The following is a 16,225-nucleotide window of genomic DNA, read 5'->3' as shown; positions in this document are numbered from 1 at the left end:
TATGCATGAGGTGGAGAGAGTGGACAAAGTGATTCCCCCCCTCCCTCTCCCAAAATACTAGAATTCGAGGGCATCCAGGGAAGCTGATAGGCAGTAGGTCCAGGACGGGCAAAAGGAAATACTACTTTACACAGAGAGTGATTAAAATGTGGAATTCACTGCCAGAGGATGGAGTGATGGCCACAGGAATAAACAGCTTTAAAAGGGGATTAGATAGATTCATGGAGGATAAGTCTATCAGTGGCTACTAGCCATGGTGACTGAGGGGAACCTCCGCATTCAGAGGCACTAATCCTCTGAATACCTGAGCCAGGAGGCAATATCAGAGGAAGGCCTCCGCTGCTATACCCAGTTGTTGGCTATCCAGAGGAACTGGGTGGCCACTATGTGAGACAGGATGCTGCACTAGATGGACCACAGGTCTGCTCCAGCAGCGCTCTTCTTGGGAGGGCTTCTAGTGTCCTGGCCCCACTGATGGACCTCCTGATGGCACCTGGTATTTTTGGCCACTGTGTGGCAGAGTGTTGGACTGGGTGGGCCATTGGCCTGATCCAACACTGGCTTCTCTTATTTTCTTATGTTCTTATTAGGCCCCTGTGGCATTTAAAAAACAATAATTTTAAAAGGCTCTAAAATAGTGTCACATCCTTGTGGTGAACTCAGGGATATGGTATCCTCTAGTTTGGCTCTGAGGTAGTACATCTTCATGACCAGTGTCTGATCTAAGGAGAACTGGAAACAGGAAGGGGGTGCAGGGGAGTCAAAGATACTGGAATTGTGGTGACCAAGAAAACCTACCTAGATATATACCTCTGCATTTTTATTTTTATTAGAAAAGTATCAAATACATACAAAGATTAATGTCACGAACATACAGACCAAAATGGATATTGTGAAGGCAGAGTTGGTTTGACAATACTTCTATGCAGGGGTCATTTCGTAGAAAAAGAGCTAGGGGAACTCATTAGCATAACTCATTAGCATATGCCACACCCCCTGACATCACCGGAAGTGTGTCATAAGGCCACACTCCATGACATCACCAGAAGTGTGTCATAAGGCCACACACCCCGCCCCCAACGGTCCCGGCCGCCACCGCCGGCCTTGCAGCTCCACTGCCGAGCCCCATGAGGGGGTTAATAAAATTATCTCTGCATCTATGACAGATATTTTTACTTCTGTCTTTTTCTTAGAACAGATTCAGATATTAATTAATCGAATGTATTACTAAAACAAACAAACACAAAAGGGGGGAGGGCGCAGATATAATTTTAGTTAGTTTTGGTGACCGGAAGCCTGTAGCGGCCTTCGCAGAGCCAGAAAAGGAGCCCTTGGGCAATTACTGTTTGGGTTGGGTTTTTTGCTCACTAAAGTAATCTCAGAAGCCACAGCAGCATGGTCTGCCTACCTTAAGTGGAGAGATCAAGCTGGGCTTTTAAACGTACCCAAAAGAAAGGGAAAAGGGTCTCTCCAGAGAAAGAGGCTCCTGAGAATATATAGAGAGGGGCTGCTGTGTCCGCATCGAAAAAGGCCACTCTGCCTGCATGGTAGTTCAGGGAAATGCGGATCCTGCGGAGGTCACCACTCACGGTTAAGAGTTCGTAATGAGGGTTTATGAAAACACTGTACCCGCCTAACCACTTTTCCACAGCCCAGATTCCTTCCTCAGGACTAAACTCTATAGCACCCTTCCTCCTCACAGACTTTCTGGCGATCCCCACAGCCCACCCAAGCTCTCGTGCCACAGTAACGTCCCAGAAATGTCGGCCTGATGCGAATCCCTTGTGTCCCAGCACAGCGGCAAATTGGTCAAATCTCTCAGGATTGTCAGGCAAATCTTGAGCGTCATCTCCCTCTCTCACACTGGTACAGTCCGCTGGCAGGACAAGGTGGGGGTGGGCCGTGTCTGGATCTAGAGTCATGTTTGCTGTTGAGGAGAAATGAGGAGGCAGAAGAGAAGCAGAATCATGTGAGAGATTAAGTTACTTTTTGGGCCTCTGCTAAATACTTCACCACATACCATCCAGCTGTCCCAGGGAAAACCCATCACTGAATACTCTGTTTTTTAAACAATAGCTCGATCTCTTTATTTTTGCTCTAAATGTGACTATGTCAATAAAAGCTAACATCCAGAATAGCATAACAATGAACAGAGACAACCGGAGGGGTAGTGAACTTGGGCTTGATACTGAGTGGGGTTTCGAGACCTAGTGCGAGACACAGATGTTGTTGTACCAGTTCTGAACAGGCCTGTAGCTAGGGGGGGGGGGGGCTTTGGGGCACAGCCCCACAAAAATTCCTCCTGGAAATGCTTTTTTTCAATCACTCTAAAACATTTTTTAAAGGTGCACGCTCCTTTAAGCAGAGTGGGGTGCTGTAGTTGACTAATTCCCACACTGAGCAAGGAGGTTGGAGTAGATGACCTCTAGGATCCCTTCTAACCCTGTCTAGAAACTGTTCTCCTTTAAGAGCGTTTTGTCCTGCCTAAGTGTTAGCTTTCTTGACTAGTCCTGACCCCCACCTGCCAGCTTGTTACCAGAATTGTTGCTTAGGCTGGCAGAGCTGATTAATTTGCAGCAGCTGAGAACTGTCATCTCAAGAGAGCTAGCCTGGTAACAGCTTTCTACTGGCTAAATGGCTTTTCTTTCTGCACTGAGAACTTCAGTCCATCAGAAAAAAAATTGCCCCACAAGCCACAAAATCCTGGCTACGGGCCTGGTTCTGAGCAGTGAAAACCAGCTACTAACGGCACCCCCCATTTGCTATTTGTGACTGACTTTAGGACTGAACATAATTTCGCACAAGTCTCCTCTCCCTCCTGTGAATATGACTTCCCCTCCAGTCCCTGAAATTTACCTTTCTGCAGCTGAAGTCCAGATACCAGAGTGTCTGAGGAAGCAAAGGGAATAGCGATTAAGGCCTACACCACCAGTGTTCCCTCTAAGCTGAGTTGGTGTGAGTCAGCTCACAGCTTTTTAGCCTCCGGCTCACACATTTTTGTCTTGGCTCAGGAAGGAGGGCTCCAGAGCCAACTAATTCATGCAGCAGCCAAATCGCTCGCTCACAACTTTAATGAGAGTAGCTCACAAAGTAGAATTTTTGCTCACAGGACTCCACAGCTTAGAGGGAGCATTGTAACACCACTACAGCAATTCAAGTAACAATAACAGCAATTCAGACAATTATGGCATCACAAATTTCAATCCTGGGGTAAAAGTTAGGTTATAGCCATTAACTCAAAGGGAACGTTGGCACTGCACTTTTAAATGGAGTGTGCTCAAAAAAGGTGATTCCTAATGGTAACAGTGATCATGATTAACCACTGTTGCCCCCAATAGTCCCCCCTACACACCAGAGTCATGTCGTTTTGCACCCCAAGATCCCCCTGGCCTAGTAAAGTCAGAGACTTGGATGGATCCATCTTTCAGATATCATCAGAATCTTTTGGTTAATAGGGATGCCAATGCTGGGTTGGGAAATACCTGGAGATTTTGGGAAGTGAAGCCTGAAAAGGTCGGGGTTAGGGGAGGGGGAGGGACTTCAGAGGGGAGGGTCATAGACTCCAACTTCCAAAGTGGGCATTTTCTCTAGATGAACTAATTTCTGTTGCCTGGAGATCACCAGGTTGTTGCCTGGAGATCAGTGGTAATACCAGGTGATTTCCAGCGACCACCAGGAGGTTGGCAACCCTATTCTATTAGTATGTATTTCCCTCAGGTGCTTTCAAGAGGAAGTAACCTGGCTGCCATGAGAACTCTGGGACATGCTTATCAAGGTTCTTTCATGTGCTCAAAAATTTCTTACATGCTGGCAATGAGTGTATCCTGAAAACCCTTCTCCATCATCTGGTCCCTTTTTGGGCAACCCCTAAGCCTATCACTTCTCTCTGCGTTGCTTTCTCTGGACTAGCCATGTGGAAAGAACTTAGACTGGGTCAACAGCAACTTTAATATGACATTAGTTTAAAGCAACACACTTGAACACTAGGATGAAAAAGTGAATTGTTCTAAGGGATTGCCGCAAGTAAATTTCTACTGTGCTGTAGCCATCAATTCTTTACCTTGGTGAGATTAATGAAGTTATTTTCTGGGAAGAACACACATTTCCTGGGGCTTTATGATGAATTTTGGTTGCTGGAATGCAAACAGCCCAGCCATTGCTTTGTCTAGTCAGCTCTTCAGGAAGGAAGAAGAGTACTTTATCCAGACCAAGTAAGGCAGTGGTGGCGAACCATGGTGGCACGTAGAGCCCTCTCTGTGGGCACGCATGCCATCGCCCCAGCCAGGCCCAGACCATCATTAAAGTGTTGAATTCTCTGCCAAATAATTTTAAGTAAATCGATGTCACGAACCTCTGTCCATAGTTCTTCAGGCACTCTATCTATCAAATCCAGACCCTTGAATCTATTCTTCACCTCTACTGTATATTCATCAGGGATGTGATCTAGGTCAAACCTGAATGGCCTCATGGTTTTCCCGATTTTCTTCAGTTTAAGTCTGAATTTTGCAATGAGTAGCTCATGATCTGAACCACAGTCAGCTCCAGGTCTTGTTTTTACTGACTGGATAGAGCTTCTCCATCTTTGACTGCAAATTATATAGTCAATCTGATTTCGGTGTTGCCCATCTGGTGATGTCCATGTGTAGAGTCGTCTCTTAGGTTGTTGGAAAAGGGTGTTCGCTATGACCAGTGTGTTCTCTTGACAAAACTCTGTTAACCTTTGCCCTGCTTCATTTTGCTTTCCAAGGCCAAACTTGTCTGTTATTCCAGTTACCTTTTGACTTCCTACTTTAGCATTCCAGTCCCCTATGATGATGAGGACATCATTTTTTGGTGTTAGTTCTAGGAGGTGTTGTAGGTCTTCATAGAACCGGTCCACTTCAGCCTCTTCTGCATCAGTGGTTGGGGCATAGACTTGGATTACTGTGATGTTGAATGGTTTGCCTTGGAATCGGACAGAAATCATTCTGTCATTTTTGAGATTGTATCCCAGTACTGCCTTTTGCACTCTCTTGTTGACTATAAAGGCCACACCATTTTTTCTACGAGATTCCTGGCCACAGTAGTAGATATAATGGTCTTCTGAGTTAAATTCGCCCATTCCTGTCCACTTTAGTTCACTGATTCCTAGGATATCGATGTTCAGTCTTGCCATCTCATTTTTGACCACGTCAAGCTTACCTTGATTCATAGATCTTACATTCCAGGTTCCTATGCAGTATTGTTCTTTGCAGCATCGGACTTTCCTTTCACCATCAGACACATCCACAACTGAGCGTCCTCAGGGAGGGTGGGGTGTAAATCCAATAAACAAACAAACAAACAAACAGCTCTGAGAGAACTTATGACTGACCCAAGTTCACACCAGCAGCTACATGTGGAGGAGTGGGGAATCAAACTTGGTTCTCCTAGATTAGAGTCCGCGCTTCTAACCACTACACCAAACTGGCTCTAAAATAATCCAGTTCTGAGCATACACCAAGAACGGCCTCAGTTGCCTGCTTTAATGAATACCTACCATGCGGGCACATAAGCAGAACATCTGTTCAGTATGAACAAGTCAATTAGAAAGAATTGTATGAAGAGAGAAAATTCGCAACATGAGCCTATTCTTGACAAAGAATCACCAGGATCACTAGTCGGATACCTCCCTCATCAGTACCTTGGAAGGGTTTCGTAACAGCCTTCAGGAAGAAGTTTAAATCACAGACATCCTGGGTCTTCCACTTCAGCTCCAGGGGCAATGCCACAGGGCTCTCAAGTATCTCCTCAAACTTCTCCTCACACCTGTTTGAGAGACATACTGTTAGCCATCTATCCAAACCTGTGACGCAAAAGAATAGAGTGTGTAGGAAGGGCATGGCAGAAAGACTGGAGATGGAGCCAGGAAGGGATGGATGTGCTTTGGGAAGGGAATTTGTCCTCGCTGCAGCTCCTAAGAGGGGTGTCAAAATCGAGGTTCTTCAGAGGGATACGTGGGCCCGTATCTCCAAACTCAAGTGAAGATAATCATGTGACATGGTTGTGGCAGCTGGAGCACAAGAAGCTACAGCAAGTTGGGGGTCACTCACCACCCTGGTGAGATACCTGGAATTTCTGAATGGAGCAGACAATACACACAGTGCTGAGAGAGGGAACTGCCTCTGACCATATTAAGGAAGGACAGAACCTCATTCCTGTCCCTGATGAATCACCGGGCGATTCTGCATTGGCTTTTCCCTCCATCGTTTTAGCAAACCCACCTTGGAACAGAAATTCCCCTCTGCATTGCATGCTGCTTTCACTTTCTTTGATCATCAGATTTTATGGTACCCTCGACACTGCATGCCGCTTTCGCTTTCTTTGATCATTGGGTTTTATGGTACCTTCTGCACAGATTCAGGGGTGACTTTGCAGTCAGTACAGTGTTGCCCCAGGGGTATCTGAATGTGCTTTTGAGCTGCACCTTTCCCTCAGTGTTGAGAAAATGTGGAGCGAATGCCAGATGCAGAATTGCCCACCCTCTTGGCTGTGACTTTTGTAAGATTTTTTAAAAACAAGTATGAGTGAATTGAGTTGCCATTTTTTAAAGGTCTGATAGCTAAATATATAAACATATATGTGTTTCTTGAATTTAATGCATATATAAAAATACACATGCATAGGGACAGTGTAATCCTAAGAATATTTTTTTTTATGTGGGGGTAAGCTGCGGTGGCTCAAGTGGTTAAGACACTGAACTGCAGGCTGTGGAAGGTCAGTAGTTCAGCGGTTCAAGACCCGGGTGCCGCAAGATGGGGTGAGCTCCCGTCTCTAGTTCCAGCTCCTGCCAACCTAGCAGTTCGAAAGCAAGAAATTGCAAGTAGATAAATAGGGACCACTTCGGTGGGAAGGTAACAGCGTTCCGTGCGCCTTGGTGTTTAGTCATGCCGGCCACATGACCACGGAAACGTCTTCGGACAGCGCTGGCTCTTCGGCTTTGAAACGGAGATGAGCACCGCAACCCTAAAGTCGGATTCGACTGGCTTTCGAGCAAGGGAACCTTTACCTTTACCTTTAAGCACATTCTATAAACCTGAGTAGGATTCTGAATAGACCTGCTTAGAGTTGCTCTTGAAAACTCTCAACTGCTTGAGATACTGCTATCTCAGCTGGTGTGTCAGTAGCACTTGGCCAGTTCACAGTGGAAAGGCTACTACTTTATCTGCATTCTAGACTGGGGGGGGGGAACAGCCACAACCCAGGTCTTTATAAAGTCGAGAGGACAGTGTGGAAAACACTGAAATGTTTGGTTGCAACATGTTTTGGACTCTCTACAGTAACTGAGTAAGGGAAGGGATGTCATCAGTGCCATAGAAAAGTATTAGATGTGTTTCAAATCCCTGAAGCTCTTCTTTAAAAGAACAGAAAACACAAACACATCCATGAATACAAAATCAGGAACTCCACAAACACCACACTTTGAATAACAGAAACAATAGGCTTCTAAATACATCATGGAGAGAAAATAAGTGAGATCAGCTCACCTCTGCAAGGCACTTCTGACATCCTGGAGGAAAGAGAGAAAGAAGAGAGAACTTGGTGCCTGCTACGGGTCACACTGGAAGATCCTTCAGACCTTTACTGTGGAGGACTTTTTCATTTGCCTATCACCAGGAGTGCTGCAGAGACCAACTCCCCTGGAGAAAATGGCAGCTTCAGAGGGTGGGATCTATATGGCCTCATTTCCCTGCTGAGCTCCACCCCTTCCTTAAACCCTGCGGTCCCTCGGCTCCATGCTCAAATGTCCCAACCGGGAGCTGGCAGCCCTACCTGCAGGAGATCACTGGCTGGCTGCTCAATCTTCTTCTCCATCTCAAGGATGAGATTTTCAAGAGACGAGAGATCCCGGGAGAGCCTGGCCAGGTGCCCGTCCCTTTCTCTTGCAATCTCCTTTTCTAGCTCTTCCATCTGGGTCAGTAGAACCTTCTCTTTTTCCTCCAGGAACTGGTGTAATTGTCTGAATTCAGCCACCATCTTCTGCCTCTCAGATTCTGTTTGTTCCTGAAACAAATGGATGGAAAGGAGGGGCAGGCCCAAGACAGGAAGTGAGTCAGCCATCTTGGCCACAGGAAAAGGAAGTTTGGGCTTGTTACAGAGATCCTCCTCTCAACTTCCAGAATGGAAAGAATTTCCTCTGGACTTCTGAGGACTCACCTTCAGAATAGCCTTTCAGGAACATTTTCTAGGGGAGATCTAGGGTTGCCATTCCCCCACCAGGGGTGGGGATTTGCTGGCCTTCAGGGCCCCCAATCCAGTGGCCTAGATCCGGCAGCAGGGGGAACCCCACCCCAAAGTGCCCCGTTTGTGCCCGGAGGTGACGTACACAAGCAGGGCACGTAGCGCGCGGGGGGGGGGGAGAGATGCTCTATCATTCGAGAAAAACCATAGAGTTTTTCCTCGAACAATAGAGCAGAGTGGCCAAACTGCGGCTCAGGAGCCACATGTGGCTCTTTCACACATATTGTGCGGCTTCTGGCAGGGCGGCAGGGGAAGTGAAGGGAAGGCATGCCTCCCGGATTGGTCTTCCCTTCCCCAGCCAGTGTTCCTCTCCTTGGGAAGGCTTCAGGTGTGGGGGAGCAGAAGAAGAAAGCAAATTTAACTTTAAAGGCCTTCTCAAAGGCCCCCCCCCCCCATTGACTGACCCTTCTCCAAGTCAAGCCAGCCAGCCAGCCAGCCAGCATGGGGGTGGGACTTGGAAGACACATTTAAAATTAAAGTTGCTTTCTTTCCACCTCTCCCTCCTTCCCTCTCTCTCCCATCTATTTGCCTTCTTTCCACCTTTCTTTCTCTCTCTTTCTCCCTGCCTTCCTTTCTCTCTTCCTTCCTTCTTTCCCCTCTCCCTCCCCCATCTATTTGCTTTCTTTCTCTCTCTCTCTTTGGTGTAGTGGTTAAGTTTGGTGTAGTGGTTAAGTGTGCGGACTCTAATCTGGGAGAACTGGGTTTGATTCCCCACTCCTCCACTTGCACCTGCTGATGTGACCTTGGGTCAGTCACAAGCTCTGGCACAGGTGTCCTTGAAAAAGGGCAGTTTGTGTCAGAGTTCTCTCAGCCCCACCCACCTCACAGGGTGTCTGTTGTGGGGAGGGGAAGGGAAAGGAGTTTGTAAGCCGCTCTGAGACTCCAAGTGAAGGGCGGGGTATAAATCCAATCTCTTCTCTTCTTCTTCTCTTTTCCTTTCCACCTCTTTCATTCTTTCTTTCCACCCCCCTCTCTCTTTCTCTCTTAGACAAATAAATATCATTAGCAAACAAATATCATTGGGCAAATAAATGTCATTATCAATACCTGTTTTTACCCCTCTTGCTTTTATTTTTGGCAGTCTCTTTTAATGTTACTTTAAAGAAAATATGCATATTTTCCAGTAAAAGTGTGTGTGTGTGTGATACTTGTTCATGTTTGGGCACCCCTGCATTAGAGTGTCCCCCACAACATGCCCTGTGTGATGATGTCACTTCCGGGTGATGTCACTGTGCTGGGCATGTTGGTGGGCGCGGCGAAGCACTCCCAGAGAGACAGAGGGACAACACACACACACACCCGCCAGCAGCCAGGTAAGACCTGGCAACCCTAGGGAGATCAGTCCATCCCAAAATTGTGTAAGAGTGTGGCAGGAACAGACTCTTCATTTCCAGTTATTGTTTCAAGGTTAAGTTAATTTCCGAGTAACAGAAAACACTTACAAACAAATATTGTATTTCCTTTTCTGCGTCTGCTTTATAGACCGTTCGTTTCTCTTTCTCTTTCGACAGAATTTCGAGGTGTGTGAGGAATTTATCCTGAAGGGAAACAATACCTCAGGTTTGGTTCCTTTATAGAGGTTTACCGTATAGAGAGATGATACTGTCAGGGAAGATGCGGTCGCTTCAGTGGAAGCCGTTCCTAGAATCCTCCAAACTCAGGGAGCCGTTGCTCACAATGTGGTTGCCAGCTCTGGACTGGAAACTCCCTGGAGAATTTGGGGGTGGAGCCTGGAGACAGCAGGGTTTGGAGAGGCAAGGGGCCAGCCTCAGTAAGGTAGAATGCCATAGAGTTCACCCTCCCAAGCAGCCATTCAGGGGAACGGATCTCTGTCATCTGGAGATCAGTTGTAAAAGTGGGAGATCTCCAGGCCTTACCTGGAGGCTGGCATCCCTACTTCACAATGAGGGGCTTTCAGCATTCCCAGAATGAGGGCCAGTGGGCCAGGAGTGCCTGTGCACCATGCCAGGGATGGGGCACGTAGTGAATGGGGGCCTTTGGAGAGAAGGCTAGCGTTGCCAACTTCAAGGTGAGACCTGGATATCTCCTGGAATTACAGCCAATCTCCTTATTGTAGAAGAAGAAGAAGAGATTGGATTTATACCCTGCCCTTCACTACTTGAAGGAGTCTCAGAGTGGCTTACAATCTCTCTTCCCTTCCTCTCCCCTCAACAGACACCCTGTGAGGTAGGTGGGGCTGAGAGAGCTCCTCGAGGACTGCTCCTGAGAGAACAGCTCTGGAAGAACTTATGACTGACCCAAGGTCACACCAACAGCTGCATGTGGAGGAGTGGGGAATCAGACCCAGTTCTCCCAGATTAGAGTCCGTGCTCCTAACTGTTGGGTAAATGAGGCATGGAGACTGGAGTTGTTAATCAAAATAAGATTCTTCATCTAAATCTATTAGGAAGGGGGGAAACTGGAAAGTTCTAATAAAATAACAAAGTCCAAAACTACAGATTTATACAGCAGAGTAGGCTAATGCATACCACAAGTCTCTAAGAAGGAAAAAGGTTCACAGCGAAAGTTAACAGAAATAAAGGGAACATTGCACATTTTGGGTTTGAGGTTAAATGGTTTCCTATTCTAGAAGCATTAACAGAAGAAAAATTCATTTCAGCATCCTGGAATAACTATATTAAATGGATATAATGACTTATATATGGTTCAAATGAATATTGTTTATTGAAACTACATAGATATAGCAAAATACTGATATCCTCACGGTAAATTGTTTATGGTTTATAGGTTCACTTTGTTTTTCACATTGTTAGATATGCTATTGAATGCCTATTGATAGTTTAGAGGGCAGAAGGCACTTTATTGAGTTAATAACAGCGAACAGAACAGGCTTTAATTAGAATATATTGTAAAAACAAGGTATTTTGTTCCAAAGTTTATTGAATTATACATCATTTTTCAATGCTTACATTTTTTATTCATATTGTACTGGTTAATATGTTTAACTGTTCTTTAGTTCATTATGGACTTGGCTAATGTTATAAAAATGTGATTGTTATGTTTTCTTAATACTATTGTATTATACCAATAAAATGTTATTGGGAAAAAAAGAAGAAGGAAAAAGGTAAAAGCCTGAATGAGGTGGCTGAGGGAGTAACCTCTTTTCTAGTACCTTAACAGGGAGAATCTCAAGGTCATTACCCAACCCAAACACTAATAAATTAAAACCATCCAATCAGTTTCTCCAACACAGCAATTAACCTACAGGATTGGCTCTGAGCCAGGTTGCACTTCCAGGTCAGGTTTCTGGTAGAATCATAACAAATATGTTAACCCTATAATGACTGAAATTTAGATCTTGCCATAAGGGCTCTTTGTAGCAGGAACTCCTTTGCATATTAGGCGACACACCCCTAATGTAGCCAATCCTCCAAGAGCTTACAGAGCTCTTCTTACAGGAGTTACTGTAAGCTCTTGGAGGATTGGCTACATTAGGGGTGTGTCACCTAACATGCAAAGGAGTTCCTGCTACAATCCCAACACTAACCACTACACCAAACTGGCTCTTATACCCATCAGTTCTCCTGGAGAAAACAGCTGCTTCGGAGGATGGACGACATAGTATTAAACACTCCCTCCCCTTCTCAAACCCCGCCCTCCTCTGGCTCCACCCACAAAATCTCCAGGAATTTCCCAGGGCAGAACTGGAAACCCCCAAAGAGGCAGCAGGGTACCACGAAGTAGGGCAAAGCCCACACCACATGTGACAGACTCAGGGAAGCAGCAAATGCCACCACGACCACACCCTTCCTCTTTTGCAGCCTGACCAGAGGACAGCCTCCAAAGTGACGGGGGAGTCCTAGAGAGCAACTATGACAACAGCTGTGAACAATCAGACGCTAAAGATGACAATTGTCTAGATACATATACAAATACAAGCAAAAGTGTACGATACAATGAAATTCAGCACGAAAAACAACAGGACAAGCGGAAACAAAATAAACAATAAAGCTCTCAATACAATGGAATTCAGCACGAAAAACAATAGGACAAGTTAAAGCAAACAGAAAGGTCTAACGAAGATCCCGGATGCGAGCTTCGTTTCGGCTGTCTTCTTCAAAGATGTATTTATGCTATGGGCATTTTCTCTCATTTGTATCTGTAATACCTTCAAGTCAGTTTTCAGAATGCAATAAGATTCCGAAGTCTTTTACAGAGTCTTTTTCAAAGGTTTACAGTATTTTCTTAATGGGCAACCAGTCACAAATTTCAGAAGAATCATTCTATAACATTAAAATGCTGATATTGCCTCCTTCCAGGAGAAACTCAACTGTCTGCTCTAGAACGAGTGGAGCCCCCCCCCAGCCCACAGATGTTTTGCCTCAGAAAAATGGTGTGGATGGGTGGTACGCGTCATGCTGCTGAGCCTATCAGGCCCCAGAGAGCTTGGGAACCTCAGTTTCCTGTTGTCGCATCTCTTTGTAAAGCAGGTCAGTGAATCCCAAGAGGACAATCCCAACTCTGAGCTGGGAAATTCCTGGAGATTTGGGGGGGGGGGCTTGGGGAGGGGGGGGACCTCTGTGGGCTATAATGCCGTAGCGTTCCCCCTCCAAACAGGCCATTTTCTTCATGGGACCTGATCCACGCTCATTCCAAAAGACCTTCAGGCCTGGCGATTAGCAACTCCACCAAATGGCATGTAAATGTTGATTCTCTATGTAGTGTATCAGGCCCTGTCAGGGCCGGGCATGCCTGGACTTGCCCAGGCACAAACAAACCACTAGCTTCATGCCAAAAGACAATGGGCCAGTAGGATCCTAGCCAGGCCCAATGAAAGGGCTAGGTCCCAGGCCAAGAGGCCAAGAGGTCTCTTGGGCATTTTAATATCCTCTGGGGAGGGGGGGGGGGGGTTTTGGTGGTGGGTTTGTCTGAGGGAATATAAGACGGCCTGCGAGCCGGTTAAGGTGTCTTTGTTCCGGACTAATAAAGGTATGCTTAGCTGAAATCACTCTCCGTCTGCATACTTTTCACTCTATTTCCCCTTTCCTCAGTTTAACACTTTCAGCTTCCTTCTGGAAATGCAGCGGGGGGGGGGGATATTGCTCTTTTTTGAGATAAGCCAGTTTGGTGGTGAGAGCCAGTTTGGTGTAGTGGTTAGGAGCACGGACTCTAATCTGGGAGAACCGGGTTTGATTCCCCATTCCTCCACAGGCAGCCGCTAGTGTGACCTTGGGTCAGTCCTAAGTTCTTTCAGAGCTGTTCTCTCAAGGGCAGTTCTGGAGAGAGCTCTTTCAGCCCCACCTACCTCACAGGCAGTGTTCCCTCTAATCTGAGTTAGTGTGAGCCAGCTCACAGTTTTTTAGCCTCCGGCTCACACATTTTTATCTTAGCTCAGGAAGGATGGCTCCAGAGCAAACTAATCTACACAGTAGCCAAATCGCTTGCTCCCAACTTTAATGCCAGTAGCTCACAAAATAGAGTTTTTGCTCACAAGGCTCCACAGCTTGGAGGGAGCATTGCTTAAAGGGTGTCTGTTGCAGGGAGGAAAAGGGAAAGGAGATTGTAAGCCACTCTGAAGGGTGGGGTATAAATCCAATCTCTTCTTCTCCTTCTCCAGAAGTCATATGAATCCACCCCCCCACCCCCCATAATTCTCCAGTCCTCCCCAGTCCTATTGATCAGACATCATCTGTGGGTTCCATGAGTGGAACTTAATTCCCAGGAACACGGAGGACGAATTTCCCTGCCCTGAAAAGGTCACAGGGAGCTGCTATTTGCCCTCTCTGTTGGAGTAACTGACATGTAGCCGGCCAGTACACGGACGTAAGAGGAAACCAGCACTCTTCCCCATTAATATTTATCCCCTAGTTAATATTTATCCCCTACCTTGTACTCTTGGGACGCTTCCTCCAGGGGAAGCACCTCGTGGCCTTTGTGCTCCCTGGATCTGTCGCAGACCACGCAGATGAGGGCTTTGTCATTTTGGCAGAAAAGTTTCAGGGGCTCCCGGTGCTTCTCGCAGAGCCGCCTCTTTTCTTCCACTCCCTTCGCTTCTCCCCTCCTTTCCTCCAGAAGACTGAGTCTCTGAACGATCCCCACAATATTTGCCAGTTGCCGGTTCGGCTGGAGGTTCCCTGGCTGAGCTGTTTCTCCACACTGAGGGCAGGAGGCCCCCGACTCCCCCCAGCTGCGGGTCAGGCAGGCTCGGCAGAAGTTGTGGCCGCACTCGGGGATCGTGACGGGGTCCCTGAAATATCCTAGGCAGATGGAGCAGGAGGCCTCCTCCCAGAGCTCTGAGAAGGGAACCCCAGCTGCCATGGCTGCCTCATCCTCTATAAGACAGAGAGTGTGTGTTAGTTCTGTTTTCACTCTTTCCAAACACTTGCTGGGAGTTTCCCTTCCTGCACGTGACTCTGCAGAGGACGGTAAAAATCAACAATAGTTGCATTGTGTGAGCGCAGCCCCTGGAGAAGAGCATCAAAAGACTACAAATACACTGTAATAACATGATAAATATATCAAACTTAAGGTAATTAAAGTTATGGGTAGTTGTATTTGTCTATTTGGATATGAAACTATACATTCAATTATAGTTATACATACAATGTAGAAAAAATGTGTTGTCAAAGGCTTTCACGGCCAGAGTTCATTAGTTATATATTATAGTTATACATACAATGTTATATAGTTATATATTATAGTTATACATACAACGTAGAAAAAATGTGTTGTCAAAGGCTTTCACGGCCAGAGTTCATTAGTTGTTGTAGATTTTCCGGGATGTGTGGCCGTGGTCTTGGCATTGTAGTACCTGACATTTCGCCAGCAGCTGTGACTGGCATCCTCAGAGGTATAACACAGAAAAATACAGTACTCTCCGTGTCAAGGTGAGAAGAAAAATGGTAGGCAGGTAATTTATATCTACTCAGGAAGGTGGGGTAGGGCTGAGTCGTTATCTTGTAGGAGTTCCCCAGGCTGTGACATGCTAATGGAGGAGCTTTCCTGAGGAGGCTCTTTTGCATATGGATTGGCTGTTGAAATTCTAATCTTATCTGTAGTGCCGTTGTAAGATGTAGAGCATTTTGTGAGGTTGATGACTTTGACGGTTCTTATTAGAACTTGTTGATTCTATGTGACGATTCCTGATCCTGACCATTTATGTTATGTTTCAAAACTGTTTCTACATTTTATGTATAAATGTAATTGAATGTATAGTTTTGTATCCAAATAACTGCAAGCAATAGATGAATACAACTACACATAATGTTAATTACCTCAAGTTTGATTTACTTAGCGTTTCATTACAGTATATTTGTAGGTTTTTAAAATATTTTCTAGACGGTGTTCTTTTTTTTAACAATTTAATTTCCTTATTTTAAACATATAAATGTATATTCGCTTCATTCACAGGTTTAACATAGCATGACAAATCCACTCCAAAAACAACACCCATGACAAAAATAACGAAGCGTCAACAATGATAAGCTGCAAAAATGTTTACTGTAGTAATTCTGTAGAACCCTGCAAGATTATAGAAGAGAATTTTCCTATAGAATTACTACAGTAAACATTTTTTGCAACTTATCTTTATTGACTCTTTGTTAATCTTGTCATGATGTTGTTTTTGGTATTCCTCAACCTCCAGGAGGAGCCTGGAGGTCCCCTGGAATTACAATTGATCTCCCGGTAGTACAGATCAGTTCCCTTGGAGAAAATGGCTGATTTGGAAGGTGGACTCTACGGTATTATACCCTGCTGACATCCCTCTCCTCCCCAAACCCCACCCTCTCCAAGCCCCCCTCCCCAAATCTCCAGGAATTTCCCAGCTCAGAGTTGGCAACTCGGAAAGGCGTTCAATGGAGAACAGGACGACTACAGCCACAACCAATCACCCCTCCTTCCCAGCAGTTGCCAAACCCTATTCCCTGCACCCAATCACAGCCCTCCAATAACCACATAAATTCCTATAGCAGGGGTCCTTCCGTAGAAAAAGAGCTAGGGGAAC

The 16,225-nt window shown here is 45.9% G+C and overlaps 1 protein-coding gene across 1 annotated transcript; it reads right to left on the bottom strand.

Moving 5' to 3' along the window:
• Positions 1-1,348: 1,348 nt before the first annotated feature.
• Positions 1,349-14,548, bottom strand: LOC107106386 (tripartite motif-containing protein 7-like). Its single transcript, XM_015406522.1, has 7 exons — positions 14,107-14,548; positions 9,702-9,797; positions 7,792-8,022; positions 7,506-7,528; positions 5,663-5,787; positions 2,857-2,889; positions 1,349-1,927 (listed from the first exon to the last, which is right to left on the bottom strand). The coding sequence occupies exons 1-7, from the start codon at positions 14,536-14,538 to the stop codon at positions 1,410-1,412; spliced, it is 1,458 nt and encodes a 485-aa protein (XP_015262008.1). The 5' UTR covers positions 14,539-14,548; the 3' UTR covers positions 1,349-1,409.
• Between the last annotated feature and the right edge of the window lie 1,677 nt (positions 14,549-16,225).

The sequence above is a fragment of the Gekko japonicus genome, unplaced genomic scaffold, assembly GCF_001447785.1.
Source record: "Gekko japonicus isolate JY-2015 unplaced genomic scaffold, Gekko_japonicus_V1.1 scaffold6346, whole genome shotgun sequence".
Taxonomy (NCBI): Eukaryota; Metazoa; Chordata; class Lepidosauria; order Squamata; family Gekkonidae; genus Gekko; species Gekko japonicus.
Note: the sequence above shows the minus strand (reverse complement) of the source record. Positions and strands in the feature narration are given on the sequence as shown.

What these genes read in the sequence shown, in the direction of transcription:
- LOC107106386 (XM_015406522.1), bottom strand. Translation starts at nt 14,538, where the DNA reads ATGGCAGCTGGGGTTCCCTTCTCAGAGCTCTGGGAGGAGGCCTCCTGC. An exon ending in CAGCCAGTGATCTCCTGCAG is followed by an intron (nt 7,529 to 7,791) that starts GTAGGGCTGCCA and finishes TCTTTCCTCCAG; the next exon opens with GATGTCAGAAGTGCCTTGCA. An exon ending in GTCAGAAGTGCCTTGCAGAG is followed by an intron (nt 5,788 to 7,505) that starts GTGAGCTGATCT and finishes TCTCTCAAACAG; the next exon opens with GTGTGAGGAGAAGTTTGAGG.